The sequence below is a fragment of the Cryptotermes secundus genome, unplaced genomic scaffold (genome assembly GCF_002891405.2).
Source record: "Cryptotermes secundus unplaced genomic scaffold, Csec_1.0 scaffold1966, whole genome shotgun sequence".
NCBI classification, from domain to species: Eukaryota; Metazoa; Arthropoda; class Insecta; order Blattodea; family Kalotermitidae; genus Cryptotermes; species Cryptotermes secundus.
The window spans coordinates 7,928-30,865 of record NW_019739009.1 but is presented as its reverse complement, the minus strand read 5'-3'; the positions used below and the strand labels follow the sequence as shown (position 1 = coordinate 30,865).

Below are 22,938 nucleotides of genomic sequence, written 5' to 3'. Positions count from 1 at the left end.
TTGAGCTCTGAGTCAGTTTCGGACAGCGAGTTAGAAACATTACTATTACTCTATCGGAAGTCGAGGAAGGTAAAGCTGTGGAAAAGTGAGTACATGAAAAAAAGAGGAACTCACGGGGAATTTGCACTGACAAGAGAATTCTCCAATGAACGATTTGTGAACTATTTCCATGTGAATTGAGAGGAGTTTGAAGAAGTTCATAGCATGATTCAACCTATTATTTACTCCGAGGGATGCAATGCTCAAACTCCAATTGAAACTGAAGAAAAACTGGCAGTATTTTTGAGGTAAGTTTTTATTTTATGTTTTTTAAGAACTGATAATATACATTACAATATAATAAGAAACTGATAATATACATGGCAAAAACGCATAGAAATATTTATTCTGAGAAATGGTTAATGAAAGAGACTACGTTGGAAGATTCTAAGTTTTCACGAGAAGCCACCATCTCTCCACAGAAGTAGGAAGGAGGTTGTCCTGAAGAGCTTGTTGAAGCAGGAGAGCTCACGTGTCCAATTCGACCAGTTCCCCGGGTGATGACTGCTGTCGCCTGTACCAACTCCTGGGTTAAATGTAGGTTCAGTAATATTCAGCAGGAGTGCCTCCTCTTGCGATACAATGAGAAATACGTTTCTTCTTACAATGTGCTGAGATGCTGCTGGCATTTTTTTTGCTCACCTCGTACATTGATATGAAGAACAGATACAGATCGTCCTTCGGAGTTGTTCTTGCTACTAATTTTTTTCTTTCTTCACTTCTTTCTTTTGATCTATGTTCTCGTTGCTCAATATTCTTTTTTATTAAGTTGTAAATATCAAAATTTTTCACCTTCTTCTTTGGTTGTGGCGTTGGTGACACAGGAGATTCAGCAGACTCGTTGTTTGCAGAAATTACGTGATTCATCCTCTTCAACGTCGGCAGTGTTTGGTAAGTCCGAACCTTCAACACTTATCTCGTAAATAGGATCACCTTCACAATGTTGGGATTCAGGGTCTACATGTTGATCTTCTTCATTAGGAGGTTCTGAACTGTCATCATCGTCGGCGAAATTTGTATCACGGTTTTCATTGACCATGTAACGTGATAAAAATTCCATTTGAGCTTGGAACTTCCACGGTTTGATATCTACAGCAGCAACTCCACTTCTTCTCATACGTCGCTGTCGTCGTAGAGCATCTCTGTGATTATTTCTTAATTTCATCCAAGCACATTTAACCTCGTCATCTGAAAAAGAGAAAACAACATATTTCGTAATTAATTAATTGGTATGAACTGAACATTAATGAGTGTGTATTTCTTTGTTTCAGGTATTTGGCATCTGGGGATAACTACAGAAGCACTGGCTACAGTTACAGGATGGGAGATCGAACTTTAGCTAAAATTGTGAACGAAGTCTCGATTGCCATTTGGAGAAATATGCAACAGTTGCATTTAACAATAACCTACATGAGAAATGTGGATCTCGACTGCCTCAAATTTTGAAACACGATGGCATTTTCCACACTGCTTGGGAGCCATCGATGGAAAGCATGTTGTTATCAAAAAGCACAGCAACAAAGACAAACATGTACATACCAAAGCAACAGGGAACAACACCCTGTTACAAAACGTAGGGCACAACCTAGCTGCGCAGAGGGCCGGCTTATCTCCGCCAGACCCCACAGGAACCCTCAAAATTACAAACCACGCTCTGCTACAATTTGAGCAGCCCCTCCCCTCTTAACCTAACTAGAACGGGGAGACGCTGCTTTCGTCCCTGGTTCCTTTACGTTGTTTCGCAATGCCTTTATCCCTAAGGTAGAGTGGGGTGTCCAAGCTATAGGTCTTGACTGACGATAATCGGAAAAATCTCCAGATGAAAACAATAGTAAATATTTAATATAACAAAAATTGACTTATATACAATACAATGAAATACCAAGAAATACAACTCCATTCGCGACGCCGCAAGACTGACGTTGCGTATTTTTTTTTAGATTTTTCACCATCAACGCCGCTAAAAACTTTGACCAAAAATGAACCTGAATTTTCAACCAAGAAGAAAGAGGGGGGGGGGAAGAAAAACAAAGCCCGAAACTGAATTTCGCTCACTTACCGCGTTGACGGCGAGCCACTCCCTCATAGAAAAACGTTCTCTCGGGAGATACGTGCACACTTCTTAACAAGTCAAATACAGCCCCGTAAATTCACAGGGATGCCTGCTCAAGTTCTACAGTGCTGCAGCGGCTACTTCTTGCTTTCAGCACCGTTCAGGTATTATTCTGTGCAGGCTCCGTGTGCGCGTGCCGCTGCTTATCTTTGATACGTGTGCTCACGTATTTTAAATTTAAAAAAAAATTTAGAAGTTTTTAAATTGAAAATTTTAAAAATAACAAAATTCAAAAATCAAATTGACGTATGTAAATTAACAAAGATTTTATACATATCTGACAAATATCAGCAAGAGGATTCTGATATATCGGGACCTATTAACAACGGATAAATGAACAATTAAGAAAGCTGGTGCTTTTTAATTTTAAACTACGTGCAGGGTAACAGCTACGTGAGAGAAACACACTTGATGATGGCCATTTACGGCCAAAACATGTAGTGTAGAAGAAAAGACTACAAAAACTACAATAAATTGTTGCACTTAGGACGGAGTTTGTGTCATACATTGTGTAGAATGTAACAGGATGCTTAAATATAATATTGTAAACCTTTCACAAGTTTGGTCAACAGGAAACTTACCTGCTGCCTTTGTTGAATATCTTTCAGATTCTGCCTAAACCTTTGCTAATAGAATTAACTGCTCAAAGCATTCAGGGGATGAAATGAGCATTAGTTGGAGGTTTGATTAAGCTGTGTCAACTGCATACATTGTATATTATGAGATTGTACTGTTTGTCTATTTGAAGTACACGTAAAAAAGAACCGACTTATGCGTTTTGCTTTCTGAGATATAATGTCACACCATCCACTGAAAACCAAGTGACATTTCAGTCATTTCAATTCAGTTCAGTTAGTCGCTGCAGTGAAAAATGTCATGACTGCTCTGTTTCAAAGCGTTCCAAGTTAACCATTTATCAAGCATTATTCCAAACAATGTTATGTAGCCTAAGATACTAAGAGCGTCGTAAAATAAACCCTAAATAACACACGCTTGCCAGAAAACTAACATACTTGAGGATTTCTTTTATTGCTAGTGGGGTGGGACTAAGTCCCTTATACTACGGTCACTTCTGGCCTATTGTACCAGCCCCAGATTATACGTGAGGGTGATTGCGGCACAATTGGAGCAATGAAGATTGGCAGGGGAAACCAAAGTACTTGGAGAAAACCTGCCCCAGCGCCACTTTGTCCACCACAAATCCCACCTGACCAGACCCAGAATCAAACCTGGGCAGCCACGGTGGGAAGCCAGTGACTAACCGCTTGAGCTATGGCGCGGCCTTACTTGTAGGATACCAGTAGATTCTAAAGGTTTCTTGAATCGCTGGATTTTGTCCTGCCAGAAAGCGCTCCTTCTAATGGACCCAGCAGAGTAGTTGCGTGCCCCTCAAGAGCGGACTGAAACAGGCCCAGTTCCTGAAATGGTACGTTCTCTAGTTTTTTGACACCATACAATGGACACAATAAAAAAACCCAGCAATTCTGAGTGACATACGACACCAATTTTAAATTTCGAATTTTTGTGAATGAAGCTCAGGTCAGAAACATTTTTTTTTATTCTCCTTCAGTTAGGGTACAGGCTTCTTGGTCACGTTCAGAGTTTCACTGTTGTTCTGCTCTCTTCTTCACGTTTCACATTCTTTTTATTCCATATTTGTATCTTCATCCATTTTTCCATGTGGCTCTGCATCGCCTTGTAAATGTCAGCCCTTCTGCTGCATCAGCTACACCAAGCGGCTGTTTTGCTGCACACAGCATGTGTTCACAATGTGATGTAAAATTTATATACATTAAAACAGTTTCTGCGCTAGCGAGATGCGAGGTCTCAAAAATAACAACTTCCATTAATGATTACTAACTCAGCTTCCTGGCATTACTTATGTAGCAGTAATAATGTGTCTGAAACTAAAAAACACATAATGCAAAATACATTTCTTGAAAGAAGACAAGCCTTGCTTCAGTCTGGTGGAAATACAGGGTTTGAAAACTGAGTGGCTGGATGCAAGTCACTGCCCTCCTGTATACTGTACTACCCCAATGTCTGTAACACAAGAACCCAGACTTACTGACCATCTGAGACACATCTGGTAATGTTCACAGTTTCAGGAGCCAGGAACAGACATGATTTGGATGTCAAAGATACTCGTATTTAGGTACACGTTTTCCAAGGAGTGAACGTCTTTTTAATATTTAAACCTCCTGAAAAATCAGTATGTAAATTCTTATTCCATGACTGCATTGCATGTAAATATCTGTATAAAGTGATCCTGAGGCTTTTCATAGTCTTCCTCAGTCCTGCCAGAATTCTGGGATACAACCTTACGTTATATCACAACTTCCTCTCAACTAATCATTCCATAATTATCCTACAATTTCGAGCTCTGTAATCTGAATACTGAGAAACCTGTCAAACACATCACAAAACAAGTCGTTTATTGTCTTGGCATTGCAGGGTCAAGGTCAATTAAACTAGAGTGCACTGGCAGGGTTGGGTCAGCATGATGGGCTCAACAACAAATGCCAGTTCCAAGCTATCAGTCTAAAAGTCCTAATACCAAATATTAACCAATTCCATACAACTGCACCTTTCCAGAGAAGCTACTAGATGCTCAGCTACTCAGTGTATTACAAACATATTACTGAATGCAGGGGTCATTACCATTCACTGTCATGTTCACAGCCAGACACTGGCCCCTATCCTGAGCCAGATCATTTCATTCCATATTCCCATTTTAAGCATACAGAATAGACAGCCTCAGCCTACCTTCACACTTTTCAGAGGACAAGCGCAACTAGTAAATCCATTCTTGCACTGCCCACTACTTCATATGCTGAAGACACACAAAATGGAACATATATTCCAGGACCATGAAGCAGGATCAGTTCTGTGGATGCAGCAACAATCAACATGTGGTGACAAACAAGGAAGAGCTCTACTGATGAAAAGTTATTGAAGGATGAATGTATGGTAATTCTTATGCAAAACGAAGGAAGCATTCCTTGGCAAGAAAAGTGTCAGTAATCAGAGACCACTTGCTCAGAGGGACCAAGAACTGGTTTCGGTTACAGTGAAGTTCATTCAGGCAGTCAAGAAAATGGGTATGGAGGGCAGCCCTAACTGCACTGAATTTAAGTACAATTAAAAGCTATTACTCTTGTGTCACTTCACTACATGAAACCTCTGAATTCCAATTAATAATATTAATGATACCGCCTAATTTTATTCAAGAATTATATAATTACACTTAAACTTACTTCACAATTTTCAGCTGACTCTTCCACTCTAAGGCAAAGGAGTGCCTCAAAGCTAAACTATTTTCTTTTTTGATCTCATGACAAACCGCGCAGTTTCTCTGCTGATATTCACAAGGAAAATATGTAAGGAAGTCTTTCATGATCCTTTGAATTAAATTCTCTGTGCTATTTTATTTATCCACAAGCAGAATCAACACATCTTTATTTAAATTTCTTTTTATAATCAACATACCAAGCATTCCACAAAAAGGTATCTCATCTGCAATGTCCAATATAGCGTAGTGTGTACTCACCTGACCAATCTGACAGTTATCTCAATATACTCAATCCAAGTGATATACACTCAAGTGCCAAAAGTCATGGGATAGCAGTATGTAAATTTATTTTTAAGTGGCACCACAGTCCCTTGACGGCTTGGGAATGCCCAGAGCACTATCAGTTGTGAGGTCTTCTCTCGTGAGTCAGGTAGAACACCGGTCAGTCTGCTCATGGCAAGCCAACGTGAATTAGTAGAGTTTGAACGAGGCACGAGAGTGGGTGCCAGGTGGATGGGACATTTAATTTCTGAAGTTGTGTGGTCATTTAACATTCCTCGATCCACAGTGTTATGTGTGTACCAGGTATACCTTGTGGAAGGCATTTCCACCCACCGTGGACAGCACAGTGGCCGACCACGGGTGCTTAATGATCATGACCAGCGGCGTCTAGCTAGAATTGTCCGTGGTAACAGACAAGCGACACTGGCTGAAATCACATCCACATTCAATGCAGGAGGTACCATACGCACATCCAGCAGGTCAGTGCAGGGTTCCTTAGCGTCCATGGGATATGGGAGCAGAAGACCAACCAGAGTGCCTCTGTTAACACCACGACACAAAACACAGGGCCTCACTTGGGCTTGTGACATCACTAATTGGACCCTGGAGGATTGGCAACATGTGGTGTGGTCCAATGAGTCATGGTACCAGTTGTTTCGGGTGGATGGTAGGGTTCGGGGTTGGTGCAGACCCCATGAGGCCATGGACCCCAGTTGTCAACAAGGCACCGTGCAGGCTGGTGGTGGTTCCATATTGGTGTGGGGTGTGTTTACGTGGCATGAGTTGGGTCTGCTCATCCACCTAAACACATCATTGACCGGTGAACGCTATGTTACACTGCTTGGTGACCATTTGCAGCCCTTCATGGACTTCATGTACCCCCACAATGATGGGATATTCCACCAGGACAATGCACCATGTCATCGGGCCAGAGTTGTCCAGAACTGAGGAGAATTCTGGAGAGTTCTGACAAATGGTGTGGCCACCATGTTCGCCCAACATAAACCCAATCGAGCATTTATGGGACGTGGTGGAGAGGGCTATTGGCACCCAAAATCCTGCACCTACAAGTACCAGGGAGCTGTGGGTGGCTATCCAGACGGCATGGCTTTTCTGTCCACTTTTGGAATTGATGCCACGTCAAGTTGCTATACTTTGCCAGGGTAGAGGGGGTCCTACATGATACTAGATACCTATCCCATGAATTTTGGCACTTCAGTGTACAAATCTGTAACTAACAGATCCATGAATTCACTCACATGTAATGGCATTAGAGCATAGATAACATACAGCAAAAAACATACGATGCTGCTGAATTTACACCAGAACTATAGAAGAATGTCATGTCATGTCTGTTTCCACTCAACAAGGCAGGGTATTGTGCACATTCAGCTATAAGAATCAAATGGAACTCATTTGCACAGATGTTTTGTACCACTGGACTCAGCTCATTTCCCATCAGTTCGAAAGGTTAGCAACAGCAATGAACTCCAATATCTTGTCGAATTCTACAAAAATGCAGCATGCCACACATAGCAAAACTGTCTCACTTACAACATGAAATACTGTGGCATGCTACAAGTCACATACTGTTCCTTTAGTCTAAACCCATCTCTACTGCTCTATGATTTACTACACACATCAACATGTATACGCTGATGTGTCTTCAGACTACTTTGCCGATTGAATGACTTATTACACACCTCACATATAAATGGCCGCTCTCCACTATGTATGCGCTGATGTCTCTTCAGACTACTCTGCAGACTGAATGGCTTGTGACATACCTCACAGTAAAATGGTTTCTCCCCACTATGCATGCGCTGATGTGTTTTCAGACTACTCTGCTGGGTGAATGACTTATTACATTTGTCACAACAAAATGGTTGCTCCCCACTGTGTATGCGCTGATGCCTCTTCAGATCACTCTGCTGACTGAATGACTTATTACATATATCACAGAAAAATGGCTTCTCCCCACTATGTATGCGCTGATGTGTCATCAGACTACTCTGCCACCTGAATGACTTATTACACTTGTCACAACAAAATGGTTGCTTGCCACTGTGTATACGCTGATGCCTCTTCAGATCACTCTGCTGACTGAATGACTTATTACATATATCACAGAAAAATGGCTTCTCCCCACTATGTATGCGCTGATGTGTCATCAGACTACTCTGCCACCTGAATGACTTATTACACTTGTCACAACAAAATGGTTGCTCCCCACTGTGTATGCGCTGATGCCTCTTCAGATCACTGTGCTGACTGAATGACTTATTACACTCATCACAACAAAAAGGTTGCTCACCACTATGTATGCGCTGATGAATCTTAAGTGTACTCTGCTGACGGAATGACTTATTACATACATTACAGCAAAAAGGCTTCTCCCCACTATGTATGCGCTGATGTGTCTTCAGATGAGTCTGATGACTGAATGACTTATTACACTTGTCACAACAAAATGGTCGCTCCCCACTATGTTTGCGCTGATGTGTCTTCAGATGACTCTGCTGATTGAATGACTTATTACATACGTCACAGCAAAACGGCTTCTCCCCACTATGTATGCGCTGATGTGTCTTCAGATGACTCTGATGAATGAATGACTTGTTACATATAGCACAGTGAAATGGCCGCTCCCCAGTATGTATGTACATATGTTTCTTCAGATCACTCTTTGAAATGGAGGACTTATTACATATGTCACATATAAATGGCCGCTCCCCACTATGTATGCGCTGATGTTTTTTCAGACTCCTCAGCTGACTGAACGACTTATTACAAATGTCACAGGAAAATGGCCACTCACTAGTATATATGCACTGATGTTTTTTCAGCATACTCTGTTCACCGAATGACTTACTACATACATCACAGCAATATGACCGCTTCCCAGTATGTATGCTCTGATGTGTCTTGAGATTACTCTTAACACTGAATGACTTACTACACACATCACAGCAAAATGGCCGCTCCCCAGTATGTATGCGCAGATGTGTCTTAAGATGACTCTTACACCTGAATGACTTCTTACACACGTTGCAACAAACCGATTGCTCCCCACTATGTATGTGTCGATGTGCTATCAGAATTTGCTCTTGACTGAATGAATCACCACACTCATCACTGGAATATCGTCGCTCCTCACCATGTACAAGTTGAAGTTCATTCAAATTATCCTGGAAAATGAGAGTAAATAACATGAAAAATCGAAATAGGAAGAGAAATCAGTTTGAAGCCCCAGTACAATGAGATGTTAAATCGGTAGGCACGAGAGTGGTCACAGAGAGGAGAGGAAGGGACACAGAGAGAGCACACCGTTTTGTATGGTGTGTGCTTGAGTCCATCGGCATGTATGGAGATTTCTGAGTCAACAGAAGTTAAGCTGCACTGCCACTGTTTCACAAATTCCAAATTTAATAATTTATGCATTTGTAAGGCTGGACAGGCATCTAATTAATAGTGGATAGGCTCCTAAAATGAAATAACAATAAAGGCTGAGCTAAAAAATGATACTAAGAAGGGATGCATATGGCCCAGCAAAGTCCCTTAAACAATATATACTGTCACATGTTTGGTAAGCAACATGACAAGAAACCGTGTGTGTTCTCGGATTTGAATGAATATTTATTGGACAGTCACTTTTAAACTCACACTTACAATTATTCACCACTCACAACATCCTTTAGACGTTTCTTCTCCAATGTTACAACACTTCTGTTCTAGTCAGATAAGAACTCTTTCCTGCTAATGTCAAATACACTCTCTCCTGGTCTCTGGCCGACGTTGGACTGTTACAACTTGCCCTCAGAGTGAATAGGGAATACCTTGTTGAAAGGTTAATTCCGCCCACTGTTACACAACAAACAATTCATTGCTTGGATACTGCTAGCTGCTGTATAGCAATTGATGCATTCTGATTCCTAGCCATTGTAGTGGGAATGTTGCTTGTCCCAAACAGCCTAACAGTATATTTTGAAACATTTTGTGTTAAAGCGCTTTAAAACTTTGTGACCGCTATGTGCTGACGTGATTTTCTGGTGGTAGAAGTGACTATATTGTGGGGTGCCTGCGTATCAGGATCTTCTCACATTGTTTTTGATGTTTTGGATTTTCCTGCAAATTTTGTTTAAGTGGTATTCGTTTCATAATTAGATTTGTGCTATATCCGTTTTTGTAGGATGTTTTTAATCGTCTTTTTTTTTTGTTTGTTTTGATTCTCTAGTAACTGGATATGTGTGTAGTCAGTTGAGCAGTTACCTTATACCCGACAGTTTATGTTCATATGGGTGACATGAACTCCAACTTTCTATCTTTTCGATGTATAGTAATTTTTATGTGTTGTTCTTTTCCCATGGTAAACTTTATGGATGGCTGTATGTAGCAAATCTGGATATTCAAACCACATATTAAATATGGAACACTCATGTGGCAAAACAGCAGACACTCTGGATGTCATAAGGATTGGAAGGAAAAGCAGACATTTAAACATACTAGAGAGATATCATATTTACAAATTATACAAGAACAATTTACATATGTACGCCATACACACTGAGACACACAACCCAATGTTTCAAACAGTGCATGAACTTTATGATAGCACTAGATACGCTACCTTCGCTATGTTTAGTATACAGGAAGACCATGCTAGTAACACATATACAACAGAAATATGACACACAAAACATATGTACACAGAATTGCAACATTTGATATATGAAGACATGATAAAAGTCATGAAGATATTTATAGTAATAATACTAATACACATTACAGTATGATACCCAAAAAAGAATACAAAGACAGCATTCTCGTCATGAAATAAAAACTAAACAATGACGTGCACGGGAACACGATGGACAAGTGAACAGTGCAGTGGTTCCCCCGAAAAACAAAAGAAAAATGTCTTTATGCTTGGCCCATGTGCAGCCGAAACATATGTCAAACTAGAGACATTTTAGTAATCTGATAATCACTTTTAGTGTATACGTTATACTTTTAGCTTCTTAATGACTTTTTATGATTTTAACATCATCATGAAGTATTAAAGTTACACTTTTAGTGAGAAACATATTCTAGATGTCTTTTACATTTAAAAAAATATTGTTGCATTATTGACGGGCGCTTTAATAATAAGGATAATGACTCAATGCAACAGGATGATGTAATAAAATATTCTCACATGAGTTAGCTTGTGTGGTCTTGACCTTACTATCGTCTTGTGGAGCTTATGCTCATTATTCTGTATGTCACCCAACAGGTTGTTTATTCAGAGTGATCTCTAAAAGTTTTTAATTATTATTAGGAGAAGGTTGTGAGTGTGTTGTAATGGAACTCGTTATTAGGTTATTAAGTATATGTACTTATGTATATTTGATTTTCTTATGATGATATGTGTACAGGCTGCTCTCTGTGTTGATGTTGTCACTATGTTGTAGCATTTTGGTCTAGATTACTTGTTTGGGGGGTATCTGTATATGTGGGTATGTCTGTAGAGAGTCAGGTGGTATGAGGTAAGGGGGGAGGATACTGTGAGTGGCTGAAGAGACAGGGAAGGGGTGGGGTTATTTGGTGTGTGTCTTTTTACTAGAATGTCGAATATGGGGTTATGTCCTTCTGTAAATGTATCGTTCATCTGTAGACCTTTCTTCATTATGTCTCACATATATAATAGCTTTCTAATGTTTTGAGTTTGTGTTCCTTCCTTTCTGTATGTAATATTTCATGGTCTGGTCCACTGTGTCAAATGTATGTCCAGTTTCCAAAATGTGTTGGGCAAAGTTAGAACGTTGTTTATTAGTCCTGATAGCATTTATATTTATATTTTTATTTGCACAACACATTTTATGTGCCTCATCTATAACGCACAACAGTATGCATACTATTAAGATAGGTACATATGTGTCAGGCAACTGTGCCTCATTTGAAGGCGCGTTAACATGATTTTCTGCTTCCTGATGGAGCAATTCCCCTTAACCTTTAAATGCCAGACTATTGAAATAGTGGTAGCTTGAGGTGGCTGGAGTTTATTTAAATGCCCGCTGTTGGTGCGTGTTTAAATGCCCTTTGCTACTCTGCATTTAAATGTTCATTCCTGCTAGGGTGCTTAAACAATTTTAAGCATTTTGTTTAAAAATGCTATATCTAACACAATTTTTATGATAAATGTATGGAATTAACTTTGTTTATCAGCAAAGAACATAGTGTCACATATTACAAGGTGGTTCAAATATGACCGGGACTGATTTAAAAAAAAAACAAACATAATTGCCATACACTTATTTGCACATGTCAGTCTTCAATGTACTGCCCTCCGGAGTCAACACATTTTTTCCAACTTTCTGGAAGCATCCTGATGCCCCCCCCCCCAAAAAAGACTTGTGGTTGGCGGCGTATCCACTCCTGAACTGTCTGGATGATGGCGTCGTTGTCCACAAACCACATGCCTTGCAAGCCTGATTTGAGCCTTCTGAACAGGTAGAAATGACTTGGGGCCAAATCGGGACTATACGGCGGATGTGTCAGAAGGTTCCATTTCAATTTCTGAAGGGTTTCCATTGTTGTTTTGGCCGTATGGGGGTGTGCATTGTCTTGAAGGAAGGCTACCCGCTTTCCACCTGTCTTCCACTTGGATCGGATCTTTTCCTTCATGTCTGTTGCCAGGAGGTCTGAGTAATAAGCTGCATTGACTGTTCTGGCATCTGTCAGAAAGTCTACATGGATAACCCCCTGCCAGTCCCAGAAGAACGTTGCCATCACTTTTCCTGCCGAACGGCTCCTCCGCGCTCTCTTGGGTTTGGGAGAACTGGTATGCCGCCACTCGCGTGATGACTGCTGGGACTCAGAAATGAAGTAGTGCACCCACGTTTCATCGGTGGTCACTATAGACTTCAAAAATCACCTTCATCTTCATACTGCTGTAGGAGACAACTGGCAGCTTGCATGTGCACCATTTTGTTTGCGTTCGTCAATGTGCGTGGTACCCACCATGCATTCACCTTGCGATAGTGCAGGTGGTATTTCACAATGTCTTCTACACTACCAACACTGATGGACAGCATTGCTCCAAGTTCCTTGATAGTGATGCGCCTATTCTCACGAATAAGTGCGTCTGCATGATCAATGTTTGGCTTGGTGACGGATGTTCACGGCAGACGATCATGCGGTTCATTCTCCATGCGCTCTCTGCCCTCTCTGAAGCACTTACACCACTCAAACACATGGGTCCATGACAGACACTCTTCCCCATATTGTTGTTGGAGTCTGTGGTGAATTTCAGCGGACGGGACATTTTCTCCGAGGAATTTGATCACAATGCGTTGTTCCACGCTCTGCGGTACCTTCTGTACGCTCATCCCTCTAGCAACTCAGACAGCACTGAACAGGTTCTAACCCTAACAGGAAGGAGAGTGGAGGTTGTGGCTACAATCTCTCAAGGTCGCACAGTTGCTGCGCAGTGCGGCTTGTTTACAAAAAAATCAGTCCCGGTCATATTTGAACCACCTAGTATAATATAAGATTTGCAAATTTTTATACAAAGAGTTCTACTCTATTTTCAATTTTTTTTTTAACTCTGATGCATACTGTTAAAATGGTTTGTCAGTTCTTCACAGAGTTTTTCTGCATTATAAAATAAGTACTGCTTCTAACACCTGACATATTTTAGCTGTCCCTGGTGTCATAGAACAGATGGAAGCAATAAAATCATTTGGTCTTCTGCTAGCAAGTTTCACATCTTTGTTACACTCTTCAGATGCTCGAAACTTTTGACTAAAGGGCAGAAGAATAAAAGCATGGCTATTCAAGAAAAAGCTAGAGGGAACAATTCAAAAGTCCCTTCTTCAGTGCTAAGACTTTCCATTGCAGCTGCAAGAGATTATTGCCCTTTCTACAGACGTGAACAGACAGTTTTGTCATGGCTGAGATACTGAGTGTGATCTGCTTTCTGTGTGTTCGTAGTGAAATCAAATACTGTAGTTTCATTTCAGCCTATACAGGGTACTTCAAAAAGAGCTCTACAACTTTGAAAGCTTATATAAATTTATACAGGGGACATACAAAACGTTTTGAACTGTCATAATGTAGCAAAACACACCAAGTTTTATGCACGTGGTACTGTAGTACTCAATACCGCCACCACGAGAGCTCCCGCAGTTGAAATCAAGATGGCTACTTTCACAGGTGCAGAGCATGCTTGTGTGTTTTGGTTCGAAGAAACAAAGTCTGCTATACAAGTTCAAGGAAATTTTGCACTCATTATTGCAAGGAACCTCCCAGTTGGCCTACAATTTACTCCTGGCACAAGAATTTTGTTCAGACCGGATATTCTGTGCGCCATGCCAAGCCACCCGGTCAGCCATGTGTTTCTGACACTACAGTGGAACAGATTAGGGAAAGCTTTGTTCGAAGTCCACAAAAGTCAATGGGACATGCGTCTCGGGAAACTGGTATTCCAAATGTTACTGTGTGGCGAGTGTGACGAAAGTGTTTACACTTAAAAGCGTACAAATTATCCATCGTTCAACACCTTATGGATGCAGATAAGGTGGTTCATAAGGAATTCTGTATGCAAATGTTTCATCAGATACAAGACAATGAGAAGTTTCTGAACTCCGCAATTTTCAGTGATGAGAGCACGTTTCATGTCACTGGTAAGGTCAATACCCACAACTGCAGGATCTGGGGCAGCGAAATCCACGTGTCTCCCTGGAACATGCTCGCGATAGCCCAAAGATGAACGTCTTTCCCCCCCCCCCGCAAAGAAAGAGTGTACAGCCCCTTCTTCTTCATGGAGACGACCATTACCGGTATCATATATCTGGACATGCTCCAAGAGTTCCTCATTCCACAGTTAGACGAAGATGACCAAGAAGGACACATTCACTTCCAGCAAGATGGCGCACCCCCTCATTACCTTGGAGAAGTGCGCGAGTACCTCAACACCCGTTTCCCAGGTTGGTGGATTGGTAGAGCGGTGCCAATAGCAGGGCCACCTCATTCCCCAGATCTACTCCCCTGGATTTTTTCTTATGTGGATTCGTTACAGATCGAGTGTTCGTACCACCTTTGCTTGCAAATGTCGAGCTCCGAACTCGAATTACTGCCTCAGTTGCAGATGTGACGCCAGAGATGCTACGTAGCGTGTGGCAAGAGACTGACTACAGGTGGGTCTGCCGCATTACCAATGGAAGTCACACTGAACCATAACAATCCAAGGTAAAAACGGTGTGTTTTGCTACATCATGACAGTTCAAAACGTTGTGTATGTCCTCTGCATAAATTTATATAAGTTTTCAAAGTTGCAGAGCTCTTTTTGAAACACCCAGTATATACCTCATGCAGATAACAGCAAAAAAGCATGTACATCGAATTTTACTGTAATTTTTAATGGACTAATCTGCAGAATCTGCAATAAAAGTTCTGGCTTGTGGATGAGTTTGGGCATGACTAATACGTATACTCTTTTTTGTTGTCCACTTAGGTATCATTTTAATTCCTCTATTATAGTTTCACTCAAGTCTGTCTGGTAAATACTACATTTAAAAATAAATATTTAGGACTGTGCATGCGCTTCTACCAGTGGCGTGTGTGCGTGCTTCCACTAGTGAAGCTAAATGCTTGACCGGCCAAATCGGGGTACTTTGGCCACAACGACCATACTCATCACTGGCCCAATTGAGGCACTTCGGGCATTAAAGGTTAAAGGGCGAACTTCCATCCACAACAAATAATGTAAACAAGAGTTAATAAGAACTGTTACAGCAGAGGTTACCACATGTGTCTGTAAACTGAGAAGGTAACATGCCATCCATGAAATATTTTAAAAAAGGAACCGCAATCCAACAATCCACAAAACAACTTCTGCATCCATTCCAAATTAATGATTTTACTGCACTAAAATAACAATACTGTGTGACATGTCAAACCGCTGTTGGGCAACAGGATGTGGAACATGTTACCATGAAGACAGACTCTTGATAAACGGTTGGCTGCCAAGTTACACAACAGTGGAAACGGGGTTAGGCAACAGTAAGGAAAGCGGTGTTTCTTTGTGTCATGCCTAGCGAAGCTGAGCCCAAGTGCACTGGTTGCTACGAGGTGCACTTTCCACTGTTCGACTGAGGGTTTATAACAGAAACTGGAATCAAGCCTGGAAGTGACTACAGCAAGAGAAGTAATTGAGACAATGAAATTGTGAACTGTGTAAGAGTAAGAGCGAGTGTGCAATAAATACACTAGCTCAAAGACTGGTGTGAAGTTATTTGTCGCATCACACACATCCAACACGTGACAACTGGTGTTACAGAAGTGGGATACAAACTTAAACATGTCACAAATTCAGAACTAATTATTGAATCTAAGAGTGCATCGAGCATTATCCTGCGGGGCGGGGGGAACCAAGTTGTCCAATGAATAATCAAAATGCTGACAAAGACAGAGGCAAAATTGGATGCCAATATGAAAGCATAGCAAGAAGAAATGGCCACCATGAGAAAAGGGATCAACGCCACCCACAAGGAGATGGTGGCCGAAATCAAACCCAAAATGGACATAAAGAGGACAACCTGCCAAGAGATGGAGGGGAGTCAAGAAGAAAAAGAGCAGACCTCAGTGGACAGGAAGCCCGAGGCAGCACAAAAAGAAGAGGTCCCCGTAGAGTACACCACAGTGATACCGGTCAGAGAACAAAAAAAGGAACAACATAGGGACAGAAAACTGGACGCGGAGCGCTGCCGCCAGATGAAGGAACAGACCCACAATCAGGATGGGTGCCAAAAAGGACTGGGCATCGCCCGCAGAGAGACGAACCACCACGCGAGAGTGGCATGGAAAAAGTAAACAGACAGGAAGGTGTCCTGTTGTGCAGCAGTGGCACGATGCACGAGAGACACTGACAAAAAGAAACTGACCCACGGACGTCGAGGATCCCGGAAAAGGAAAGCGACCACTGCCGAGCAGATAAGAAGACCGGTGGTCTACATGAGCACAGTTCAGCCACCAATGTCCAACTGAAGTACACCTTGGTGTGTGTCTCAGTGCCAACTCAAGATCATAGTGGAGCATAACCACTGGTCGAATCAGAAAAATTCAATGCACTTAATCATAGCCCTAAAGGGCCGGGCAGCAGACATGCTGTGCGGCATCCCAACAAACATGAAAAACAAAAGTTGGACCATGTGGAGGGGTTAACATCCTTAAAATGAAAAAAAAGAAGCAACATTAGCACAGAGGAGGAGCCGGTAATGTAGAAGCACCGGCCTCCTCAGCGAAAGTGAATGAGCAAGAAAGTGAGGGATGATTGTGATACAACTGGATCTATTGACACATTACCAGGAAACTGCTCGAGATGAGCTGGTCTTAAGGAGGGAGCGCATGTAGAGGTTGGAGAATGGACAACAGGAAGAAAATAAACACTGAGCCAGGCAAAAAGAAAAAGTTGCAAGTATAGCATGGGAAGGAAAGGACCAATGATGCACTGTTAGACTATTCGGGACGAACAGCCTTAAGAAGGGACCAGTGTGACATGTCAAACCGTTATTGGGCAAAGGGATGTGGAACAAGTTACCACAAAGACAGACTCTTGATGAATGGCGGTTGCCAAGTTATGCAACACTAAGGAAAGAGGTGTTTCTCTGTGCTGTGCCTAGCCAAGCTGAAGTGCACTGGTTGCTACGCAGTGTTGCCCAGCAAAACCTCTGTTAACACGGCAATTATGCAACAAGGAAGCGAGGTGCGTTTTCCACTGTCCGACTGAGGGTTTATAAGAGAATCTGGAGTCAAGCCTGGAAGTGACTGCAGCAGGAGAAGTAACTGAGACAATGAAAGTGTGAACTGTGTAAGAGTAAGAGCAAGTGCAATAAATTGGCTAGATCCAAGACTGGTGTGAAGTTATCTGTCGCGTCACACACATCCAACACGCGACAATATTTTACATATATAAATTTAAGACATCAGTACCTTGAATTCGCAACTATCACTACCATCCAAAGTATAGAGTACAATAACTTTACATTCTGTGTGGGTGTGAGCACACTGAAACGTGGAAGGTACTGCCTGAATGTTTTGCATTTCATAAACTTGCTTGGTTCCACCTCACATTCACCTTGGCAGAAAGACCACAGAAAGGATTATGGTTCCCCAAACAATAATAATAATAATGACAAGAACAGAATTAACAACAATAATAATAATAATAAATAATAATAATAATTAAAACCCTATGTAGTTGAGAGTGTAGCAAGTTCTTTGCTTATGTATAACTGCCAAGACTGCATAATTTTGTATAGGGTCTGGGAGGGAAACCTGACGTTTTTAAGCTGGCACTAGTCTGGGCAATGGTGGCGTGGGAAGAGAGGGCTCACTGACTTTCAACAGCTCAAAGTATGCCATTTCAGTAGACATGGAACATCGTGCTTTTGTTGTTGAGACATTTAGTAAAGCTGGTGACACTGTTACCCTGACTCAGCGACATTTCCATGTGCACTTCAATGTGGGTCGTCATGGTAAATATCGAAGTAGGAACACGATTTTTTTATGGAATGCAAGCTTCATATCAACTGGCTCAGCACTAAAGAACAAACTGCCTAGAGGTGCACAAACTGTCCGAACACCTGAGAATTTTGAGACTGTTAGGTGGGCAGTAGTGAGTAATAGCCATAGTTCTGCAAGGAAGCATGCCATTGCATTAGGCATTTCAGATTGGAGTGTGAGATGAATATTGCAAGTAGATTTGCATTTTCTTCCATACAAGATGATGGCTGTGTAAAAGTTGCATCAATGTGACTGGGTGGATCATGTTACTTTTGCAACAAAACATGCTTGAAACTGTGGTAGATGACACAGTCATTGGCATGAGTGACAAGGCACACTTCCTCTTATCTGGGTGTAACATACAGAACTTCCGTCACTGGTCAGACTAAAAACCATGGAAGCTTCATGAACGCCCTCTTCACTCTGAATGTGTGAGTCTGGGGCTGTGGGAATCGTCAGTGTGATAGGATCGTATTTCTTTGAGGAAGACGGACATGCCGTGACAGTAAACTCTGGTCACTATGTTCAGGTGTTGCATAATTTCCTTGCACCAGAAATTAACAAACATGGAATTAATCAATAAACAATGTGGTTTCAACAAGATGGGGCCACTGTTCATACTGCATGAACTTCCATGGCAGTTGTACTTGAAATGTTTCCTTGGCATGTCATTTCTCAGCGCAGTGATCTTCCATGGCCTGCTTGGTCACCTGACTTTAGTGTATACGATTACTTCCTTTGGGGTTACCTCAAAGCAAAAGTATTCATCAACACACCACGCAGTTCATGAACTGAAAGTTGCGATTGAACATAAAATCATGGCAATACCTACTGACATGATGAGACACTTAGTGAACAACTTCAAAGTGAGGCTGCAGGAATGCATACGAAGAGATGGTAAGCATCTGGATGGCATAATTTTTATGACAAAATGAGCTGGCAGTTATACACATAAAATGGCATACATTGTTATGTATTATGACAAAAATTTAAATAAAAGAAATAAAAATTGGCTCCACTGTACTAATTTAGAATCCATCATGTTTCCCTGCCGGACCCTGTAGATATTCTGGTTTATCAATATTAGAGTCAATTTTATGAACCACACAACATATTTTTATTATTATTACACTACATGTTTCAGCCTCAAGAGGTCATCCTCAGGTGTACGAACACAGCTGTATAATTACATGCAATCACATTCATCTTCTCACTTATTCGATCCTGTATCTTATTCAGGCCCACACTCAATAATATATCAAGCTCCTCTCACACAACACAAGTTAAAATATTACTCTAAATGTCAAAAGTTAAAATTTAAAATTGAATTTCAATTCAGATCGCTAGTTATGCTTTCACTTTCACTTGTTATTCAGTCACTTCCTACTTAACGCTCATCAAGTTCGCATTAACTAGTTTAATTATATTATTGGTTAAAAGTTCATGAATTAAAGTTCAATTTTATTATATTGATTGCACTTTTTCACTTTTTTGGAGGTCTCGCTGTTCTTCCGCGTCCTCTGATGTGCTGGATCTGTTACGGTCCTTGTCATGATGGCTACTCTTGTGTTTTGTGAGAGGAACTTGATATATTATTGAGCGTGGGCCTGAATAAGATACAGGATCGAATAAGTGAGAGACGAATGTGATTGTGTGTAATTATACAGCTGTGTTCGTACACCTGAGGATGACCTCTTGAGGTAGAAACATGTAGTGTAATAATAATAAAAATATGTTGTGTGGTCGGTAAAATTGACTCTAATACTGATTAAATACACAACAGGATGCAAGAAACAATTAAAGTTATTCTGGTTTATGTTAGTGTTCGTATTTCTATGCAGATTTTTTGCAGAACATGATTGATATATTACTGTCTCACAGCCTGCAAACATAACAAGGCGTAAATAGTTATTTCTCTTTAGCGTCTGTTGGGTGATGGGGCAATGTCACCAAATTTACTGTAAATTTTTCATACCTGTCCCTCACTTAATAGCATGTGGTGTGGTCAGTGGTCACAGAAAAACAACCATACACACAATCGCGTGCGTGTGCACACCAAACATCCATGCACTGAGTGGGATTCAAACCCACGATCCCAGCTTCTGAGTGAGTGAAGACAGTGCATGCCTGCTCAGCTACCGTGACCGGCTCACTGTATGTGTTACCCTGAGCAAATACTATACAAGGTGTACTGGAAAGATCCTGGACTAGAGTAAAGAAGTCTGGCGAGTAGGGAGAATGAGGAATGATAACCATGTTGTTAGTCACAAACTCTTGTCGTTTTCAGGGAGGCATAAGCGGGTGCATTACCGTGATGAAGGAGCAATACGGCACACGTTCAAATTTTCTATTAAGATCTTCTGGCAAACTCAATAACTGATCCCAATGGTGTCTGCGAGCTAATAGATTGTTCAGCGATGGTCTTTGTGGATGAGTTCTTGAATTTTTCAACATTTTCTGTCCTTTTGCTGGTGCTTGGTCACCCTGAACGTTTGTCATTTTCAACTTGACACTTGACCAGCCTGTGGTTCTTTGCAGGACAAAGTTGAAAACAGTAAGCCCCATATGGAAGAACTAAAAAAAAATATTCATAGGGAAATTGAAAATATTCCTGCACAACAGGTTCTGCTGGTGCAAAGAATGTCTACGTGTAGGGGGACAGCATTTACAACAACTTCTGTAACCTGTGAATTGTATACTTCATTCCAAACGTTACTGGCCACAGACAAACCGATTCATTGGCAAAATCTGTATGCACCTTGCAGCCAGTGGTGCAAGTCGCTGTGAACCAGCTGAGAAAAGTAAGAAACTCCATCAATAGGTATACATGGTGTGTTTAAAACGTATCGAACCTTTGGTCAGCAGAAATACATTTACTGATTTGGAGGTACAAAACCCTAATCCCCTTCAAAGTAGTCTCCTTGGTAATGCACACACCTCTCCCAGCACTTCCGCCATTGTTGGAAACACTTCTGGAACGCATCTTTTGGAATGGTTATCAGCCGGGCCGTCGCATTCCGCATGATGTCTTCTCTTGACTCAAATTGGGTTCCTTTCAGCAGCATTTTCAGCTTGGGAAATAGCCAAAAGTCACACGGAGCCATATTGGGGGAGTAGGGAGCCTGACGAACCACAGGAATAATGTGTTTGGCGACTAAGTCTGAATCAGATGCACAGAATGGGCAGGTGCGTTATCATGATGGAGCTGCCAAGATTTTGCTGCCCACAGATCCAGTCGTTTGCACCACACAGCATCACGAAGGTGACGAAGGACCTCCTGGTAGTATTCCTTTGTGATGGTTTGGCCTTGTAGTGCGTACTCATGATGCACAACCCCATGGGAGTCGAAGAAAATGGCCAACATGACCTTGACATTGCTGCAGACCTGCTGTGCATTTTTTGGCCTCAGGGATGTCGGATGTTTCCACTGTGACGACTGCATCTTGGTTTCCGGGTCGTACCCATAAACCCACGACTCATCGCCTGTGATCACGGTGTTCAGAAAGTTGGGGTTACTGTTTGCATTGTCTAGCATGTCCTGTGCAATTTCCAGATGGCGTTCCTTCTGCTCCATTCTTAGCAGTTTCAGTATGAATTTTGCGGACACTCTCCTCATGCCCAAATCCTCGGTCAAAATTGAATGTACTGATCCAATGCTTACCCCTATCTCATTCGCAAGTTCTCAGACTGTGATACGACGGTCCTCCATGACCTAAGTCCGCACTTGCTCAATGACATTCTCATTTCGGCTTGTTGAGGGTCTGCCTGAACGTGGTTCGCTGTCCACTGATGTGCGGCCATCTTTGAAGCGGTTGTACCACTCCTTTATCCATGAGTTGCTCATGGCATCGTCCCCGAAAGCCTGTTGAATCTTGCGAATGGTTTCCACTTGGGTATCGCCAAGCTTATGGCAAAATTTGATGCAATATCGCTGCTCATGTTCTTCCGTCATTTTACACCTTTCTGGAATCCGACAAGCGCTCACTACACGTCCTCACTCACAGGCAGACTGTCAGTGACTGATGCTTTCTGCGGGCAGGAAAAAATTCATGATTGTGCATGAATGTCACCTCCACATCTCCACTGAAGGGAGCCTCCCGCGCTTCATTAGTTTATGAGGGAAAAAAGAAGGTTCAATACATTTGAACACACCACCTATATAGAACAACTAATCACCCGACAGCAGGTACAGAGGCAACTCCAACAGTGTCAGGTATATTAAATTTACTTCAGACAAAGGGCAACAGGTAATAAGTGTCTATAATCTGTCACACACAGTTACAAATCTTTAGTGAAACATTAGTTATCCTATAACAAATCCTCAATACAAGGACACGGCAGTGTTATTACATGGGTACAGACTACATCAAAGACACAAGACAAATTGTAAACTTTAGCATTTATAGAACCTGGGAACCCTATGATGTAGTGCCAAAGCACTGCTTAGTGGATTGGACAAACAAGCAAAATGTAAAGGATTTTTGTTATACAGAATTTATAACAAACATGCAGTTCGCAAAGTATTTCATTCCAGCTATATCAGCTCTGCTTAAAAGAAAATGGGACTGATACATCACAAGCAACATTCAACAAACTACAGTTACCTAGAGACATTTGGGGGGGGGGGGGGAATAAAAAACAGAACCACCACAGAAACGCAATGCGAAGG

The 22,938-nt window shown here is 41.6% G+C and overlaps 2 protein-coding genes across 2 annotated transcripts in view; both read right to left on the bottom strand.

Annotated features, from left to right (window-relative positions):
* Nucleotides 1–4,929: 4,929 nt before the first annotated feature.
* Nucleotides 4,930–7,897, bottom strand: LOC111871612 (zinc finger protein 271-like). Its single transcript, XM_033754317.1, has 3 exons — nucleotides 7,691–7,897; nucleotides 7,381–7,648; nucleotides 4,930–5,039 (listed from the first exon to the last, which is right to left on the bottom strand). The coding sequence occupies exons 1-3, from the start codon at nucleotides 7,895–7,897 to the stop codon at nucleotides 4,930–4,932; spliced, it is 585 nt and encodes a 194-aa protein (XP_033610208.1).
* A 166-nt stretch (nucleotides 7,898–8,063) lies between these two features.
* Nucleotides 8,064–22,938, bottom strand: part of LOC111871609 (zinc finger protein 62 homolog) — a 17,286-nt gene continuing 2,411 nt past the window's right edge. The window contains exons 4-5 of the mRNA XM_023864831.2: nucleotides 8,272–8,914; nucleotides 8,064–8,074 (exon numbers count right to left, since the gene is read on the bottom strand). Coding sequence (XP_023720599.2) covers nucleotides 8,064–8,074; nucleotides 8,272–8,914 — 654 coding nt within the window. The remainder of the gene's footprint in view (nucleotides 8,075–8,271; nucleotides 8,915–22,938) is intronic.

Excerpts from the sequence above, each read along its gene's own strand:
- LOC111871612 (XM_033754317.1), bottom strand. The coding sequence starts at position 7,897 with ATGACACATCAGCGCATACATAGTGGGGAGAAGCCATTTTTCTGTGAT. Across the intron at positions 7,649-7,690 it reads ATAGTGGGGAGAAGCCATTT|CTGAAGAGGCATCAGCGCAT; the intron begins TTCTGTGATATA and ends CAGCAGAGTGAT. Across the intron at positions 5,040-7,380 it reads TAGTCTGAAGACACATCAGC|AACTGATCCTGCTTCATGGT; the intron begins GTATACATGTTG and ends CTGCATCCACAG.